This window comes from Schistocerca cancellata, chromosome 1 (genome assembly GCF_023864275.1).
Source record: "Schistocerca cancellata isolate TAMUIC-IGC-003103 chromosome 1, iqSchCanc2.1, whole genome shotgun sequence".
In the NCBI taxonomy this organism is placed as follows: Eukaryota; Metazoa; Arthropoda; class Insecta; order Orthoptera; family Acrididae; genus Schistocerca; species Schistocerca cancellata.
Window position 1 is genome coordinate 1,247,521,711 of NC_064626.1, and position 15,925 is coordinate 1,247,537,635.

A 15,925-nucleotide genomic window follows, 5' to 3' on the forward strand; every position below is an offset into this window, starting at 1 on the left:
CCTTCAATGAGGTGAACGCTCACTCGCATGCAGGCGACCAATCAAAAGGAACACCCTTGCGCAGAAGGCAGTACAGGGGGCGGGCTATGGTGGGAGCCCTGGGAATGAACCGGTGGTAATAAGCAATCTTGCTAAAAAAGCTTGTAACTCCTTCAGCAAAGCGGGCCGCGGAAGGTCGATGATACCTTGGACCAAACTTCCTAGCGGCTGGACGCCGTGCCGAGAGATGGTGTAGCCCACATACTCAATGGACGGTTGGAAGAAGTTTGACTTACGCAGGTTGCAACGCAAGCCCACGGACTTGAATTTGAGAAAGAGGGTGCGAATGTTGTGCAAGTGTTCCTTTGTGCTGCGGCCTGTGACAATGATGTCGTCCAGGTAATTAATACAATGAGGGATTGTCGACGTGACGTGCTCAAGATAACGCTGGAATATCGCTGGGGCACTGAATATTCCGAAGGCCAACCGCTGATATTGGTAAAGGCCAAACGGGATGTTGACGACTGCCAGCTGTTTGGAGTCCTCATCAAGTGGTATCTGATGATAAGCCTCCGAAAGATCGATTTTTGAAAAATATTGGCCTCCCACCACGGCGGAGAACAACTCATCGGCATGAGGCAAACAATAGGTGTCCACCACCAATTGGGAATTAATGGTGGCCTTGAAATCGCCACAAAGACGTAATTTTCCCGAGGGTTTCCTAACAATAACGAGGGGCAAAGCCCACTCACTACAAGAAATGCGAAGAACGACCCCGAGGGCTGTCAGCCGGTCTAGCTCTTCTTTTACCCGAGGGCGGAGAGCCAAGGGGATCTGCCTCGTGCGTAGAAAACACAGGTGAACCGACACCTTCAACGTTAAGTGAGCTACAAAGTCTGAAACACACCCCAGGCTCTCCTCAAAGATATCCGGAAAGTCAGAGATCAAAGATTCCAATGATTGATAGGGAACATCCTCCGAGACCAACTGTATGGTGTCAGCGATAGAAAAACCAAAAGCTTGAAAGGCATCCAAGCCAAAAAGGTTAGCGGAGCTCGCATCACTGACAACAATAAAAGTAATAGGCCGAGTGACTGATTTGTAAGTCATGTCGGTAGTGAATTGACACAGTAGGGGAATTAACTGTTTACCATAACCGCGTAGACGCCGGTAAACTGGCGCCAACGGGGGGCGACCGAAGGTCGGAGTAAGTGCATGCATTCAACAAAGAAACTGCCACACCCGTATCTACTTGCAGTTGTAATCGGCACAACCGAACCGACACCTCGATAAACAGTTTGTGTGCCGATGCGTCGGGAGCCTGGCCCGATGAAATTTCCTGAATGTCAACGTCCATGTCCTCTGTACCTGCTTCCTTCAATTCGTTTGCGGCTGAGCGGCAAACTTTAGCAATGTGTCCTTTTTTATTACATTTGCGACAAACGGCCCAACGCTGGGGGCACTCTGACCGATCATGATGTATAGAGCATGACGCACAGGACGGTAACAGGGGCCGGCGGCCGGAACTCTGTTTACGCGCCGTGCGGGAGCAGCCGTAACGGGCGGATTGTACCGCTCGCAAGTCGTCCATCCTGGACACAGTGGACGCGGACGCGCCGCCCTGAACCGCCGGGACATCGCGCCACGCTTCCAACTGCTGACCTGCGGCATGAGAGACTTCACACGATTGCACAATGGACAAGACTTCTTCAAAGAAAGGGTCTTCTAACAGCAGGGCCTGTTGCCAGACCTCCCTTTCAGGGGCCGAACGAACAATGACGTCGCGCACCATAACGTGGGCATACGACTCTCGCGACTGCTCCGTGACAAAATGACAATTGCAACTAAGACCGTGCAGGGTAGCGGCCCATGCCCGGTAAGACTGATGGGGCTGCTTCTTGCATTGATAGAACTCGACCCTAGCCGCCACAACATGCGTGCGGCGGCGATAATATGAAGACAGCAATGAACACAATGCGTCAAAAGACAGGGACGAGGGTTCCTGCAATGGCACTAGCTGGCGAAAAACTTGATACAGCGAGGGAGATATCCAAGACAAGAAAAGAGCACAACATACCTCCGCATCAGCAACATGAAACACCTGGAAATGCTGCCAATGGCGATGTTCATATGCGTCCCAATCCTCCGCCGGCTCGTCATACGGGGGAAAGGGAGGAGGGAACAGCACTGGAGCAGACTGTGTGGAGAGCAATGCCGGAAGCACTTGTTTCATGGTTGCCATGAGCTCCGTCTGCTGCTCAACCAAAACCCGCACTAAATCCTCCATGCTGTGGATAAGCTGCGAAACCGGAACAACAACGCAACATGCGAAAGAACGACCCTACTCGTAGCCAATTGTGTAGTAACACGGTTCACATTTTCCGTCGCACTTCACATAGCGTAGACCGGGAACTGTCTCCTAGGCATGCCCGATGTGAACTGACTGGGCACGGCCCGTGCTGCCTGAGTTGTTGTTGTTCCACCAGCAGAGGTCGCGGCTGAATTTTCGCGTGCCCTCTGGTGGACGGGACTCTACTTGCAGCAACTACCGTCCGTAACGCGCCGTGCCGATGTGCGCCTCCCGCTATCTTTCTGGTGGCTACTGCATACAGCTTTGTTTGAGGATGGCATTGGTATTAATGGGATTTTATTTTTGTTATGTTGCTCTACACTGCACAATAACAAAAGTTATATAACAACTTGATCTATGGAACCTTTTTCCTTGCAAAATTTATGTGTAATGGTACTGTGTGTCTCTTCCTCAAATGGATAAACCTGAATATTGTGCTGTTATAAAATTCTTGGCCTGTCTATAGCCAAGGGAATGTTAGAAGGAATCTGCAGTTGAATTTTTACTCTTCAGGAATCTGTATACATGGTGCCCGAGGAGGATTAGTCAATATTTAGGGATATGACAGGAATGATCATTCAAAGCAAAAAAGTCTAGTAAACATGGGCTCTAAAAAGCGTACCTTAAGAGCTATGAAGACAACTTCATCTTCGATACTGTGAAGCAAAAATATCTTCCACTGCAGGAGGTATTATGGACCAGCACCATAAAAAACTTTTCTATTAAACTCGTGCTCTAAAATGTATGCCTTACAAGTTATGAGCATTTATTCAGTAGAATAGATTTGTTTCACAGTAGCGAAGATGAATGAGTGCTCATCACTGTAGAACCCATTTTTACTAGACTTTTCCTTCGAATGGTTGTTCCTGAATGTTGACCATTCCTCTTGGGACACGCTGTATATTTTCAAATATACTTCCCTTAATCAAACAATGGAAACTCCAGGTAGGAATATTGACAATGTAGATTGTTACTCACCATAAGGAAGACACATTAAGTTGCAGACAGGCACAATTAAAAGGTACTCACATTAAGCTTTCAGCCACAGGCCATAATTTTAGAACAGAAATCAAATGGCATCAAAGTAGCAGCAGGGTGATACACTAAAAAGTGTTAAGTCTATTTCAGCTACTGAAAGATTATGGCCAGAGTTTGCAACATAAAGAGTGGCATCTTTTTTCAGAATAATGCATCTGTCCAAAAACACATGTTGACAATAGAGACACTACAGAGCATTAAATATCCACCCTATTCACCAGATTTGATATTTTCTAGTTTCCACATATACATTTATACAAGAATGTGAAGGTGTCATGGTAACCATAGATGCCTATTTTGCATGCCTTCTACAAGTGTGTACTTCAAGAATAGTACAGGGCATGCCAAAACTGACTACAAGATTGATATTGCCACCAAATGCAAGTAGAATGCAGACATGATTTTGACCAATACAGATCAAAACACAGTAGTCAGAATATAGCAGTCCCTAACCACCTCGTCGATGACAATCCGTAGCATTATGTATTAACATTAGAGAGTTACATATGAAATGACTGGTTCATCCATTCAAATTACTGAACTTTACTATCAAGTGATTTAAATAAAGATGTAATTCTGCACCATTTAATTGGTAATGAACAGTAATAACCATAATTTTTTTCCAAACTTGATAACAGCAGATGACAGCAATGTTCACTGGCACAATTGGGATAATAACAAAAATGTTAGAAACTGAACTAAAGAAAAGCCACTCTTACCAAACCAGGAAGTTCACAGTATGGGGTGGACTTTGTTCATTTGACATTTCAGGACTAGCTTCTTAAGATGCCAACAGGCATGCTCTTACACTAGATTCCAATACTAAATGAAAATCATCAATTAATATCTTCTTCTCGAAAGCACCAATGCCACACTGACAGTGCAACACTCCCTACAATGCAAACATCAATGACAAGGTAATTCATACAGAGTGACTCAGCTGCTCCAACCATTGTCATTTTATACAACCCGCAATTTTAGAGCTGGCCTTCATAAACTGCATGTGAGATTTTCATAGTCTCTCACTTGCCATAGGCAAACTATTATTCCCACAGAAATAATGAGCAGGAGTTTTTTGTAGGCAATTTAACGTAGTTAAATTTTATGGTGGGATACGTTTTCTCTGGAGGCCACAGCTTTCAAGTTATTTGAGAAAAACATACAAAAGTGACCTTCAAACGCACCTCCACCCCACATTCACCCCTCACCCTTCAGGGTTTCTAGTATGTTGTTGGTGACATTCCCTCCAACCACTGTACAAAAATTTCAGAGTACACAAACTGGTTCCGATATTTGACCTTTTTTGGTCTCTACTGACTGGACTATTTCACCACCAGCACAGTCAGCTACTTTGTTAATGTTATTAATTTAAATGTGTCCATGAGGGTAATGAAAGAAAAGCAGCTTTTGTAAATATTGCACTAAAACTAATTACATTGACAATCTTATCCAAAGTCAACACTTAACAAGATTAGGAATTTTGTAGCCAGAAGGCCTGATAAATATAACAATACAATTGTTTCTTTTATGCTGTTAAAATTCACAAAGCTATTAAGTAAAATTTACACGTCAATTTCACAATTTGTAAGCACTCGACTAACAAGGAAATGGTCCAATAAGATATGTCGAAACCTACTCTGAAATTTTTTTTACACAGGAAGCAGACAACGAAAGAACTCTACTGTCAAAATTTTAACTGCTGAGAGGCCCTGCAAGTATTACAAAAAATAACTGAAAATTCCCAAATTCTTAGCACACCAGGCGGCGGTAGTAATGAAACATGACACAATCCAATCATAACTTGTAAAAAACGTTTCACGTTACTGTTCGTTGACAGTTTCTCGACACTACAGTACACAGTTATTATTCTCTCAAATTAGTCACTCAAGTAACATCTATTACAAATTACCAGTTGCTTTTTGCAGTATTGTTAAGTATTGACAATACAAATAAAGCTGAATTAATATTTATTGTGCTTTCATAAGGCATGCCTGCTAACAGTACCTTTTTTTCTTCCAGTTTCATAGTAATGTGGAATCTAATTAATGTTCTCAATTTAGCAATAACGAAATAAGAACAACATGGTTTCCAGCTGAAATCACATACTTCTCCCGAGGATGTACATATGTGTCATTTGTTAATTGATTTCCTTCACATTCATTCGAATGATATAGACATTTCGTTTGGAATTGTGGATACATTAGAAGAAATAGGAAACAATTGTGACAATTCCATGAATCATGGTTCGGACGATGTCATTTGTGCCAGTAACAGTTCTGAAGAAGAATACCTTCCAAGCAAAAAAAAAAAAAAAATATTGCAACAGCTTTTAGCAGCAAAGAAAAGGCAGTGAAATATTGGTTAAACAAAGGAGGGGGAAAACGCTTGGAGTTATGCAGCGTGCAAAGGCATTTTCGTTTTGTAAAATCGGAGCCTGAACTGTACAAATGGAAGAACGAATTATGTGACAGAAGAAATATGTGCCCAAAAGAAACACAAAACCATATGAACTACTTGTGAGAGGTTATGCACCATTACTGATGGAGATCTACGACACTGGGCCTTCCGAATCGTATCTGACATTAACATTGTTAATTTCCAGGCTTTATCAACCTAGCTACACAGGTTCAAGAAATTACAAAGAATAGGAAGTTGCAAAATTATCAAGTTTAGATCATGTAAACGTGTATAGTAGCTGCCAGTGAAAGACAATGCTATAGAGAAATTCATAGCTGACGTAAAGACTAAACTTGCCGTTATCCCTGCAACTGCTGTTTATAACACTGATCAGTCAGGTTTCATGAAAGAATTGCGCGCAAACGACACTTCATCATTTCGGGGTAAAAAAAAAAGACGTAGTTAGTTGCCCAATCAATGAATGCAATGACACATTCATATACGATAATGCCAGTGAGAAGTATGAGTGGTTTACTGTTTCTGCAGCTGTACATCTGTCTTCAAGAACTGCAAGGCAAATTAGGACCAAAAATAGAAAATGGGCTGTCTAGTTGCATAAATCTTGTGGTGGCAAGACAGAAGACAATGGAGAGGCTTATGTTCCAAACAAACCCAGCCAGAGGCTGGAAACTGTCCATCATGATGATGATGAGTTGCAAAAATCTTTTAATTGACGTATCAAAATATGGAAAAATGGGAAAGAATAATTTTCAACATTTCATTCAAAACATATTCCTACCAGCTGCAGAAACTAATTCATTGCTGTTGTTGGTTTCATGGTCTGGACATAACGATGACTCCGTTTCTGTGGAGGACGACGAAAAATCTGTAGATGTAATGTGGATTCCACCTGGAACTACTACTGCAATTCAACCTCTCGATAAAGAATTTTTTCAACAGTGGAAAGCATTTTTCAAGAAATTATCAGATAACATGATTTCCAATACCTCTCTCTTATTTCAGGTTTATCAGCAGAACAGTATTCTTAAGCTCCAGTCATTTGTGCATTACCAGTTTTCTTCACCACGCTATATGAATTTGATCAAGTATGCCTGGTACGCAGCGCAATATATAGAACGATGGCCGGGACCATTTCTGACTCCATCTCAGTTCTGTTTAAATAAAACTGGTGGTTACTGCGAAGTAAGGTGGTACAAGACAAATGTTTTTTTTTGTCATTCAATAGACCCTTTGCATTTTTGTGATGACTACAGGGAATAAACAAAGAATTGTTTCACTGATAGTCAAATGTACAACATTCAAACATAATTACAAGGAACGGCCTACAGGAATTGTAGTACTGCAAGACACATTTCATTTCAACAAATTACAAGTCCTCATTGATGGACATGGTCTGTGACATCAGACACTGCCATAATTTTATTTTCTCTGCTAGCCACTTTTATCAGAATTACATGTGCAAGAATTGAACTGTCGATATGAAGTTATTCAAAAAAATGTTTGTATAGTTTAAGCCAGGTTTTCACCAGAGCTAACACGCATGAGCAAAAGAGAATTCTGTCTGGTGTACACCGTATGCCTCTTGCACATCTGTCAACTGGAACCACCACAGCTATTTTTGTGTCCCTAACCTTCCCCAGTTACCTAATCGGAAAATGAAGACCTGCCATTTAACGTGGAATCCGAACCACATACCTTTCGTGGCCACTCCAATATCTGTGAGAAGTGAATGCTTGGTTAAAAATCATTGTGAAAAAGTTGTGGTCTAAATGGGATTTAATCCCACACTCTCTGAATGAAGAAGCGTGTGGTTTGCCACAAGACCATTTTTGTTAAAAAAAAAAAAAGAGTATGACTATTAGAGCTTACACACGTAGTGGAAATGCTAGCTGTGTCACCTCTTGAAATGACGTTCGACGTCGGTAGTTAGTGTTCTCTTTATAAATTTCCCCTCGATGGTAATGAGAAGCCAGGGAAAAATGGCAGCTGACATACAAGGACATTTTTGGACCAGTGCTAAGGATCTCCATGCATGTCATGCTTACATAGAAATTGAGACACTTAAATTCTTCCTTCCCTGCGCTATTTTGCATACTCCATCAACAACAGTGTGCTCGCCACGCAAAATAATAGCAAAGTTTCGCATTGTGGCTCTAACAAGATACAGTTCTATCCTGTATACCAAATATTAGCTCTAGAAACTGAAAGTAATAACACAGCATTCATAGGCAATGTTTGCTACCTCGTGTTCTCTTCCATTCCCTCTAGTTTAACGATTCTATCCATATACAGGCAAATGGTAGCGAATTTTCCACAAATGCTCATTCACAATTGCTCACTTCCATTTGTTCCATTGTAAACCATGGTTTAGATGGTTAAAATTAGTGTCTGTGAACTCCAGATAATTCCACTACGTGGCACTGCACGAGTGATTCACCGAGTAGTGGGCTAGGTGGGCAGGGCTGTACAAACTGCTTTTATAAGCTGTTCTTCATGTGGCAAAAATGTGTCAACTTCAACATATTTTACAAAACACTTGCAGTGCCTCTTAGCAGCTAAAATTTTGACAGTGCATTTCTTTCGTTGTCTTCTTCCTGTGTAAAAAATTTCAGGGTAAGTTTCGACATGTCTTATTGGACCATTCCCTTGTAAGACGGTGGCGTTATAATGCCAGTCAATGAAGACCAAATAAAGTCAAATGTTGGGAGATAATTCATGTAGTCAAATATTTTGCACACTACTACGAGGGAATGAGTGGGGGCTGATTGTGGGAGTGGGGGCGTGTTTGAAGGTCACTTTTGTACATTTTTCTTGAATGACTAATACTACAGCCTCTATCAAAAATACATGTTTTTGAATAGGGTCTGCCTTTAGCAAAACACAATTTTGTTTTTTAACCCAAACATGTTTCACTGCAGTTCCAGCATCTTCAGTGGGCTTTTATTTTTCATCTGTTAAAGATAAAGAGTGTTCAGTGGAACATGTTTGGGTTAAAAAACAAAATTGTGTTTTGCTAAAGGCGGACCCTATCCAAAAACATATGTATTGTTAAATCAAACATGGAAGAAAAGCGCTTCAACCACAAGATGACTCTATTAAAAACTTAGTTCAAAATTTAACTACATTAAATTTCCTACAAGAATATCCTGTTCATTTTTTCTGTAGGAGTAATATTTTGCACATAGTGAGAGAGAGAATATGAAAATCTCACACTTGTTTTAGGAAGGCCAGCTGTAGCATTGCAGGTTGCTTAAAACAACAATGGTGTGGGCACCTGAACCACAAATGATGATCCTACTTGGTCTCCTCACCTGCAAATTTTGTAGCACTATGATTAATTATTATGACGTCCGACTCTCAAGCAACATATAAAGCAGTGACTGTGCTGAGAAAGTAACCACCATACAAAACAATTTTGTACAGGCTTCACAAAAGCATACATATTTGACTGATATAAAAGTTTTCCGAGTATCGTACCATGTCACAATGTAAAAAACTATGCTGGAGAAACCAATGTTTTGGCCACGGTTACTGTGGTCCTCTTCTGGGTCATCAGTATACCAAGAAGAAGGCCACTGTAATTGTGGCTGGAACAATGGTTTCTCCAGCATAGTTTTTAATATTACGACACAGTACAATACTCAGAAAACTTATGTGAAGTGACTGACCATGGAAGCCTGCGGAATTATATACACATATCTGTTAAATGAAATTAAAACAATTTACTGTTATTACACATGTAAGTTGTTGTCCATTCTGCCACACACTAGCTACATACTGGACAAATGATGGACAACTTCAATAGCCTAGAAAGTTATTCCTAAAAAAAGTGCCCTTTTTTTAATAGTCTTAGACAATGAATATACTTGTATTTAACTGATATCAAATTCGGTCATCTCATGATGATACAGTATGTATCACCAATAAGGCAACTGCAGCAGTATGTTGATACAAATGAATATATTGGCAGATGGGACTGTTACAACTTTGTAAATACAATGGAAAGGAAACTGACTGACAATGGCCATAGGGTCTCACTGGGATGACGCAAAAGCTGAGTATGCAGTAACAAGTACGCTCACCAACAATGAAAGTAAACTGTGTATGATGGGCTTCATTTCACTGCATGATAAGGAAATAGAAGACCTGGCATTTCACAGCAGAATAATGTTTTGAAATGAGAAGAAACCATTCTCTGGCATTTTTAGGATTGCTTTTCAGACTAAACGGAGATGATGCATGAAATCTGTAAACCACACAGACTGGGTAATGATAATTTCACACTACAGTGAGGTCTGCTGCATGTTTGCAAAGGGAATGTGCAACAGAACAAATACAGGTGCGAAAAAATTATGAGAGGGAGCTTTCTCACAGAAGTGATTGTAAACATGTCAAGACGATGACAATGAAATCAGAGTGGTGGAACATGATAGACTGGTAACGTGTGAAATCCAGGAAAAAGCATCTTTCTCTGACACACAACATATCTGCAATAAAGTAGCTCATTGCATCTACAAAGTTAAAGAAAAATCAAGAAAATGCAGTAAGAGGTAAGTTTTGTTTTATTTGATGGTTATGCAACTTTTGTACTGATTAGTTGCGTAAGGGTGACCTGGATAAGCAAAAACAAATACAAATGAATAACAAACTATGTTATAGAAGGTCAATTATTACCATGTACCAACTGCTGTAATGTAGCAATTTCTTCCTGGCATTTCCGCTCGGCCTGCTGCCCACTTTCCACGTGAAATCCTGCCACAAGGAGCTGGCTTTTTGCTTCTCCTAACTCATCACTGAGTTTCTGATTTTCTTCTTTCAGTCTCTCTTGTTCTGCTGTACTCCTCTTTAGTTCTTCTGTAAAAATTAAAGATGGTCACAAATCACCACATTATATTGTGCATTAGTTAAAACTGGAAGTATACACATAGAAAGTAACTCCAGAAAAGTTCAGCCATTGTACTGCAGCCATGATAATCAATAATATTCCTAGTGGGATCCACAAAAACCAAGGTAAGCAAGATAACAATATATTTTGATGAGTTGGAATGAAACATTCTTTCTGTAGATCTTTGGAGCTTCTGTGACGTCATGAGTAGCCAAACTTGCAACTGCAGCCAAAATCCACATACTCTCGGCTGGATGCAGCATGCAAGACAAATTGTGCAATGTACAGCTCTGCAGATTTATTCCAAAGTCAGTAATTTAAGGTGTGTAATCATGTAACTACACTCAGGAAGATTCCAAGGTATGGCCAATGGACTGGAATAAGTACACTGCTAACACTTCCTATGCTGCCTCCAGCTGGCTTTTTGGCAACTTCTGTGATGATCTCCACAACAGTGCACGAATACAGTTCAGAGTCTACAGGCAGAAAGTCAAACAAAAACATCTCATTTACATTTCCAACAAATGGAATTTATTGGCTTCAATTAAACCTCACCAAATCCACTTTTTCACTAAACATCACTGTCCAGCTAGCTACTTGCTTCGACAACCTAATTTGAGGCCTCTATCTACACAGGATGTGCACACTTACTATAAGGCACACACCCTTAGGAAAATCAGAAAATGACTGACTAGCATTCAACATCTGATCACAGAAATGTACTTCTGATTCTCGTGTTCATTGCATATTTGAAGAGCAACTTTGTTGATTATGAAGGATCACTAAATACCAAAGAAAATAGGGCTTTTTAAAACAAACAAAACATAGGTTGGTTACCAATGCTTTTAAAAACAGAACAAAAGTAAGTAAGTAAGAAAGAAAGAGTGAGTGATTGTGTCTTTCTGACATAAGCTCTGGCTGAAAGCTATATGTGAGTGTCTTTTAATCGTGCCTGTCTGCAACTTGACGTGTCTTCTTTACAGTAAGTAGCAATCTAGCTTTTCCTACATTGTCAATGGGAGGAACTGCTGAACATCCACTACACTCCCCTCACTACAGATTCATCTCAGTGTCAACAGCAGTAAATTCATGATGCACATCTAACCACAAGTCATGTGTGTTTAAAAACATAATTCTGGGTACATGTCTTCAAGCAAGGGGAGGCACACAGTAATCGGTCACAATCTCATTAGTTTTTATTACTCTTGCATATCTAGAGCTCAGCTATAAATAGCCATATTGAGTGCTCAAATACAAGAAAATCACAAGAATCAGAATTAATTTACTATACATAGAACAATACGTAAAACTCCATGTTACCCAATAGCAACTATCTCTTCCAGTGTACATACCATCTGAGTTACAATCCAACAAACTAGTGATAGTACATGTCACCATACAATCTTATTGGTGTATACACAGAAGGAAACTGAGGTGGTTGTTTATTGTTATGCAGAACCTAATGCCTAATCTGACAAATCAATACTTCTTCTAATACATATGCTAATAAATTTTTCATTCCCTATTTTATAGCAGAAAAGCACATTCCACTGAAGTATATTTTTTCTAAAATTTGTAACCTTTCTTTTCAGTTGAACTGAATTCTTCTGGCAAGTTTGCATCTGTTAGTTGATGATCTGATTGAACTGGTCCTAAGAAATGAGGTTGTTCAATGTTTTGCTTCTATAAGCTCATCAACTGTCAGCTCCTGACTGTATGAATCCAGCAGTTCTTGACCATCATCACCATACATGTCTGAATTTGTCTGATAAGATCAACTACCTCTTCAATTACATTATCAGGATCTGTTGCCGATTCCTCCTAGGTTTCAATGGTAAAGGGGGCGGGGAATTGGACACGGGTTTTTTCCAGACACCATTTAAAGTTTTTCATGAAATTTCATTCTAAGATCATCCAATAACTCTCTCTCAGGGCATACAAAACATTGAACTTCTTCCAAAAGTCTGTAACAGTGTGCTAGTTATTTGTCTCGTAGGGAAATTTGAAGCTTGTAGAATTGTTTCTCTGTGAGCATGACAAGCTGAGGCTTGGCAGTACCACACTTATGTGCTCAACACACAAATGATGTGCAAACAATTCTAAGCCTAATATTGCTTAATCCAGCAGTCTTAATCACAATAATTGAAAATCCTCTTTGGTTCCAAACCTGTTAAATATAAATGAGAGCAATTCTCATCCACTGTTTTATGTAATATTCTGCCATGTTCAGGCACCTGATTCACTGTGGCAGCCGACACCATAAGAGCATAATTCAGATATGCACAATAAATCAGTCATCTTTCTTAATTGTGGGTCGCCTGATCTAATTTGTTGTGGAACCAAAGGAAAGGATGAAAACAAATTCTTTTAAATTCTGAACTTATTTTCTCTAAATTCCCAATGGATAGTTTCTTATTTAATGCCCACATAAGAGAAACTGTATTTCAAAAAATTTAAGAAATCAAATTCCACAATCGAATGCATATTTATGTGCCCAAAGTACTATAAATGATCTATGGGGTAAAGCTCACTTGGGAATATTATTCTGTTAACAAGTGTTGGATGTTGTTGCTGTGGTCTTCAGTCCTGAGACTGGTTTGATGCAGCTCTCCATGCTAATCTATCCTGTGCAAGCTCCTTCATCTCTCAGTACCTACTGCAACCTACATCCTTCTAAATCTGCTTAGTGTATTCATCTCTTGGTCTCCCTCTACGATTTTTACCCTCCACACTGCCCTCCAATGCTAAATTTGTATCCCCTGATGCCTCAGAACATGTCCTACCAACAGATCCCTTCTTCTAGTCAAGTTGTGCCACAAACTCCTCTTCTCGCCAATTCTATTCAATACCTCCTCATTAGTTATGTGATCTACCCATCTACCGTAATCTTCAGCATCCTTCTGTAGCACCACATTTCGAAAGCTTCTATTCTCTTCTTATCCAAACTATTTATCGTCCATGTTTCACTTCCATACATGGCTACACTCCACACAAATACTTTCAGAAACGACTTCCTGACACTTAAATCAATACTCAATGTAAACAAATTTATCTTCTTCAGAAACGCTTTCCTTGCCATTGCCAGTCTACATTTTATATCCTCTCTACTTCGACCATCATCAGTTATTTTGCTCCCCCAATAGCAAAACTCCTTACTACTTTAAGTATCTCATGTGGATACCTATAATTAAACATAAGATTACGGTAGAACTACAATTGGCTTTCCAAAGACTGTGCATCTTGCAAATGCGAATTAAAGTTGGATCCAAGATCCAAAAAAGTAAAGAAACTGAAAAAACAACACAAGTTACGGAATTTACCTCAGAAACTGCGAGCTGCTCAGAGCAGAAGCAGCAATACAGCACTAAAAGAGTTGAAACTTACTTGATTGATTCGGTGAAAACTGTGCCAGGCTGCCACCAACCTCACAACTCCAGAATGAGATTTTCACTTTGCAGCGGAATGTGCACCAATATGAAACTTCCTGGCAGATTAAAACTGTGTGTCGAACCGAGACTCGAACTAAGGACCTTTGTCTTTCGCAGGCAAGGCCCTGAGTTTGAGTCTCGGTCCGGCACACAGTTTTAATCTCCCAGGAAGTTTCATATCAGCACACCCTCCGCTGCAGAGTGAAAATCTCATTCTGGAAACATCCCCCAGGCTTTGGCTAAGCCATATCTCTGCAATATTCTTTCTTCCAGGAGTGCTAGTTCTGCAAGGTTCGCAGGAGAGCTTCTGTGAAGTTTGGAAGGTAGTAGATGAGAAGTAAAGCTGTGAGGGTGGGGCATGAGTCGTACTTGGTAGAGCACTTGCCCGCGAAAGGCAAAGGTCCCGAGTTCGAGTCTCGGTCCAGCACAGTTTTAATCTGCCAGGAAGTTTCAAGTTTTAACCTCACAACTGATTAATTTTGCTTTACGCTCCCAGAAACCCAGAAAACTATAGCTTGGAGGAGAGGGTATACAACTTTTGCCACAGCGACAAGCAAGCCCTTTCTCAAAATGCTGAAATGCATGAGAAACCTGCAATAACTTCTCCATTATCACTTTCAGTATGACCATTAACTGCCCAGAGTTTAGTATATAGTATACGCTGTGTCCCCACTCAGTGGTTCAGAAATTTACACAACAGCGCCAATGTTGATGACCCATCTGATCTGATTTGATGACCCATCTGAATAGTTAGATTCCAGACTTTCCCTGCACTGAACAAGGCACAATGTTGGTGTCATACATTTGCAACCATCAACAGGAAATGCAGATTCATCACACCAGAAATACATAGACGACCTGTGGGTGCTTTGCCATCTTCCAAGATGGTGCAACCTTGTGGACACCAGAAATCAGCCAGATTGTGGCCACACCTTTTCTGAGAACAAGCAGCAAGGTAATGAGGAGTTTAAGCTGTCCCATGTTCATAGCAACAACACAAATCCACCACTAACCTCACATGCCTGCCTCACCGAAGAAAAATTCGCGAATCTTCACTAGAAGCCACTAACAATGTATTTCCCACCAGCACAGTTAAGAACATTAAGCTGCCAATTTTACTTATTATTACATAGTGATAAATGAGATAGTGCCATCAATTAGCTTAATGTAGATGTGCGAACAATTGTCTCAGACAGCAAGCTTTACATGTTTCAGTGACTCACTGATCCATCGGCTGAAGCAAGCTGATTGTATTCAGTGGCTAAAACACAGCTTCCACACGAGTCGAAATTATAACACAGGGATGACCTGGTGCATTGTTGATTGATAGTATAATTTTAAATGGGATTTATTTTATTGGCAATAATGTTCAACTTCAGGGATGAAGTGATGACCAAACCGATTTTCTAAAAGGGAAGCTGTCACCTCAGCTTTAGTATTAGACTTCCAAATCACAGGCAACCCAGCTTTAGATGTAATTTTTAAAGCTCTTGGATTTTTTTAGGGATAAACTAAGAGAGGTTTTAACTTACAATTACCCAACAGATTCGCACCACCCATCACTGTCAACTGTTCTTTGGCAGCCTTGAAACCCAGAAAGGTTTTCTCTTCATGCCCAATGAAAGTTCTTTCAGGCAGCTTCTTTAAGAACAGAATAGGTTCATCTATGTTGAATACTGTTTGGTTGGTACAGCCACCTCCTTCTATCATTGCCTGGAGTTTCTCTGGATAGAGCAACACAGTGTCTTTAACAGTGCCTGCCGCTCTCCACTGTCTGCGATGCTAAGCCAATTACAACTTTTGAATCAGCTAATTCAACCAATTGTT

The 15,925-nt window shown here is 40.4% G+C and overlaps 1 protein-coding gene across 3 annotated transcripts in view; it reads right to left on the reverse strand.

Moving 5' to 3' along the window:
* Positions 1-15,925, reverse strand: part of LOC126094844 (rab GTPase-binding effector protein 1) — a 176,364-nt gene that overhangs the window by 117,954 nt on the left and 42,485 nt on the right. For all 3 annotated transcript variants that reach the window (XM_049909470.1, XM_049909461.1, XM_049909451.1), the window contains exon 3: positions 10,460-10,639. In XM_049909470.1, the coding sequence (XP_049765427.1) occupies positions 10,460-10,639 (180 nt within the window). The remainder of the gene's footprint in view (positions 1-10,459; positions 10,640-15,925) is intronic.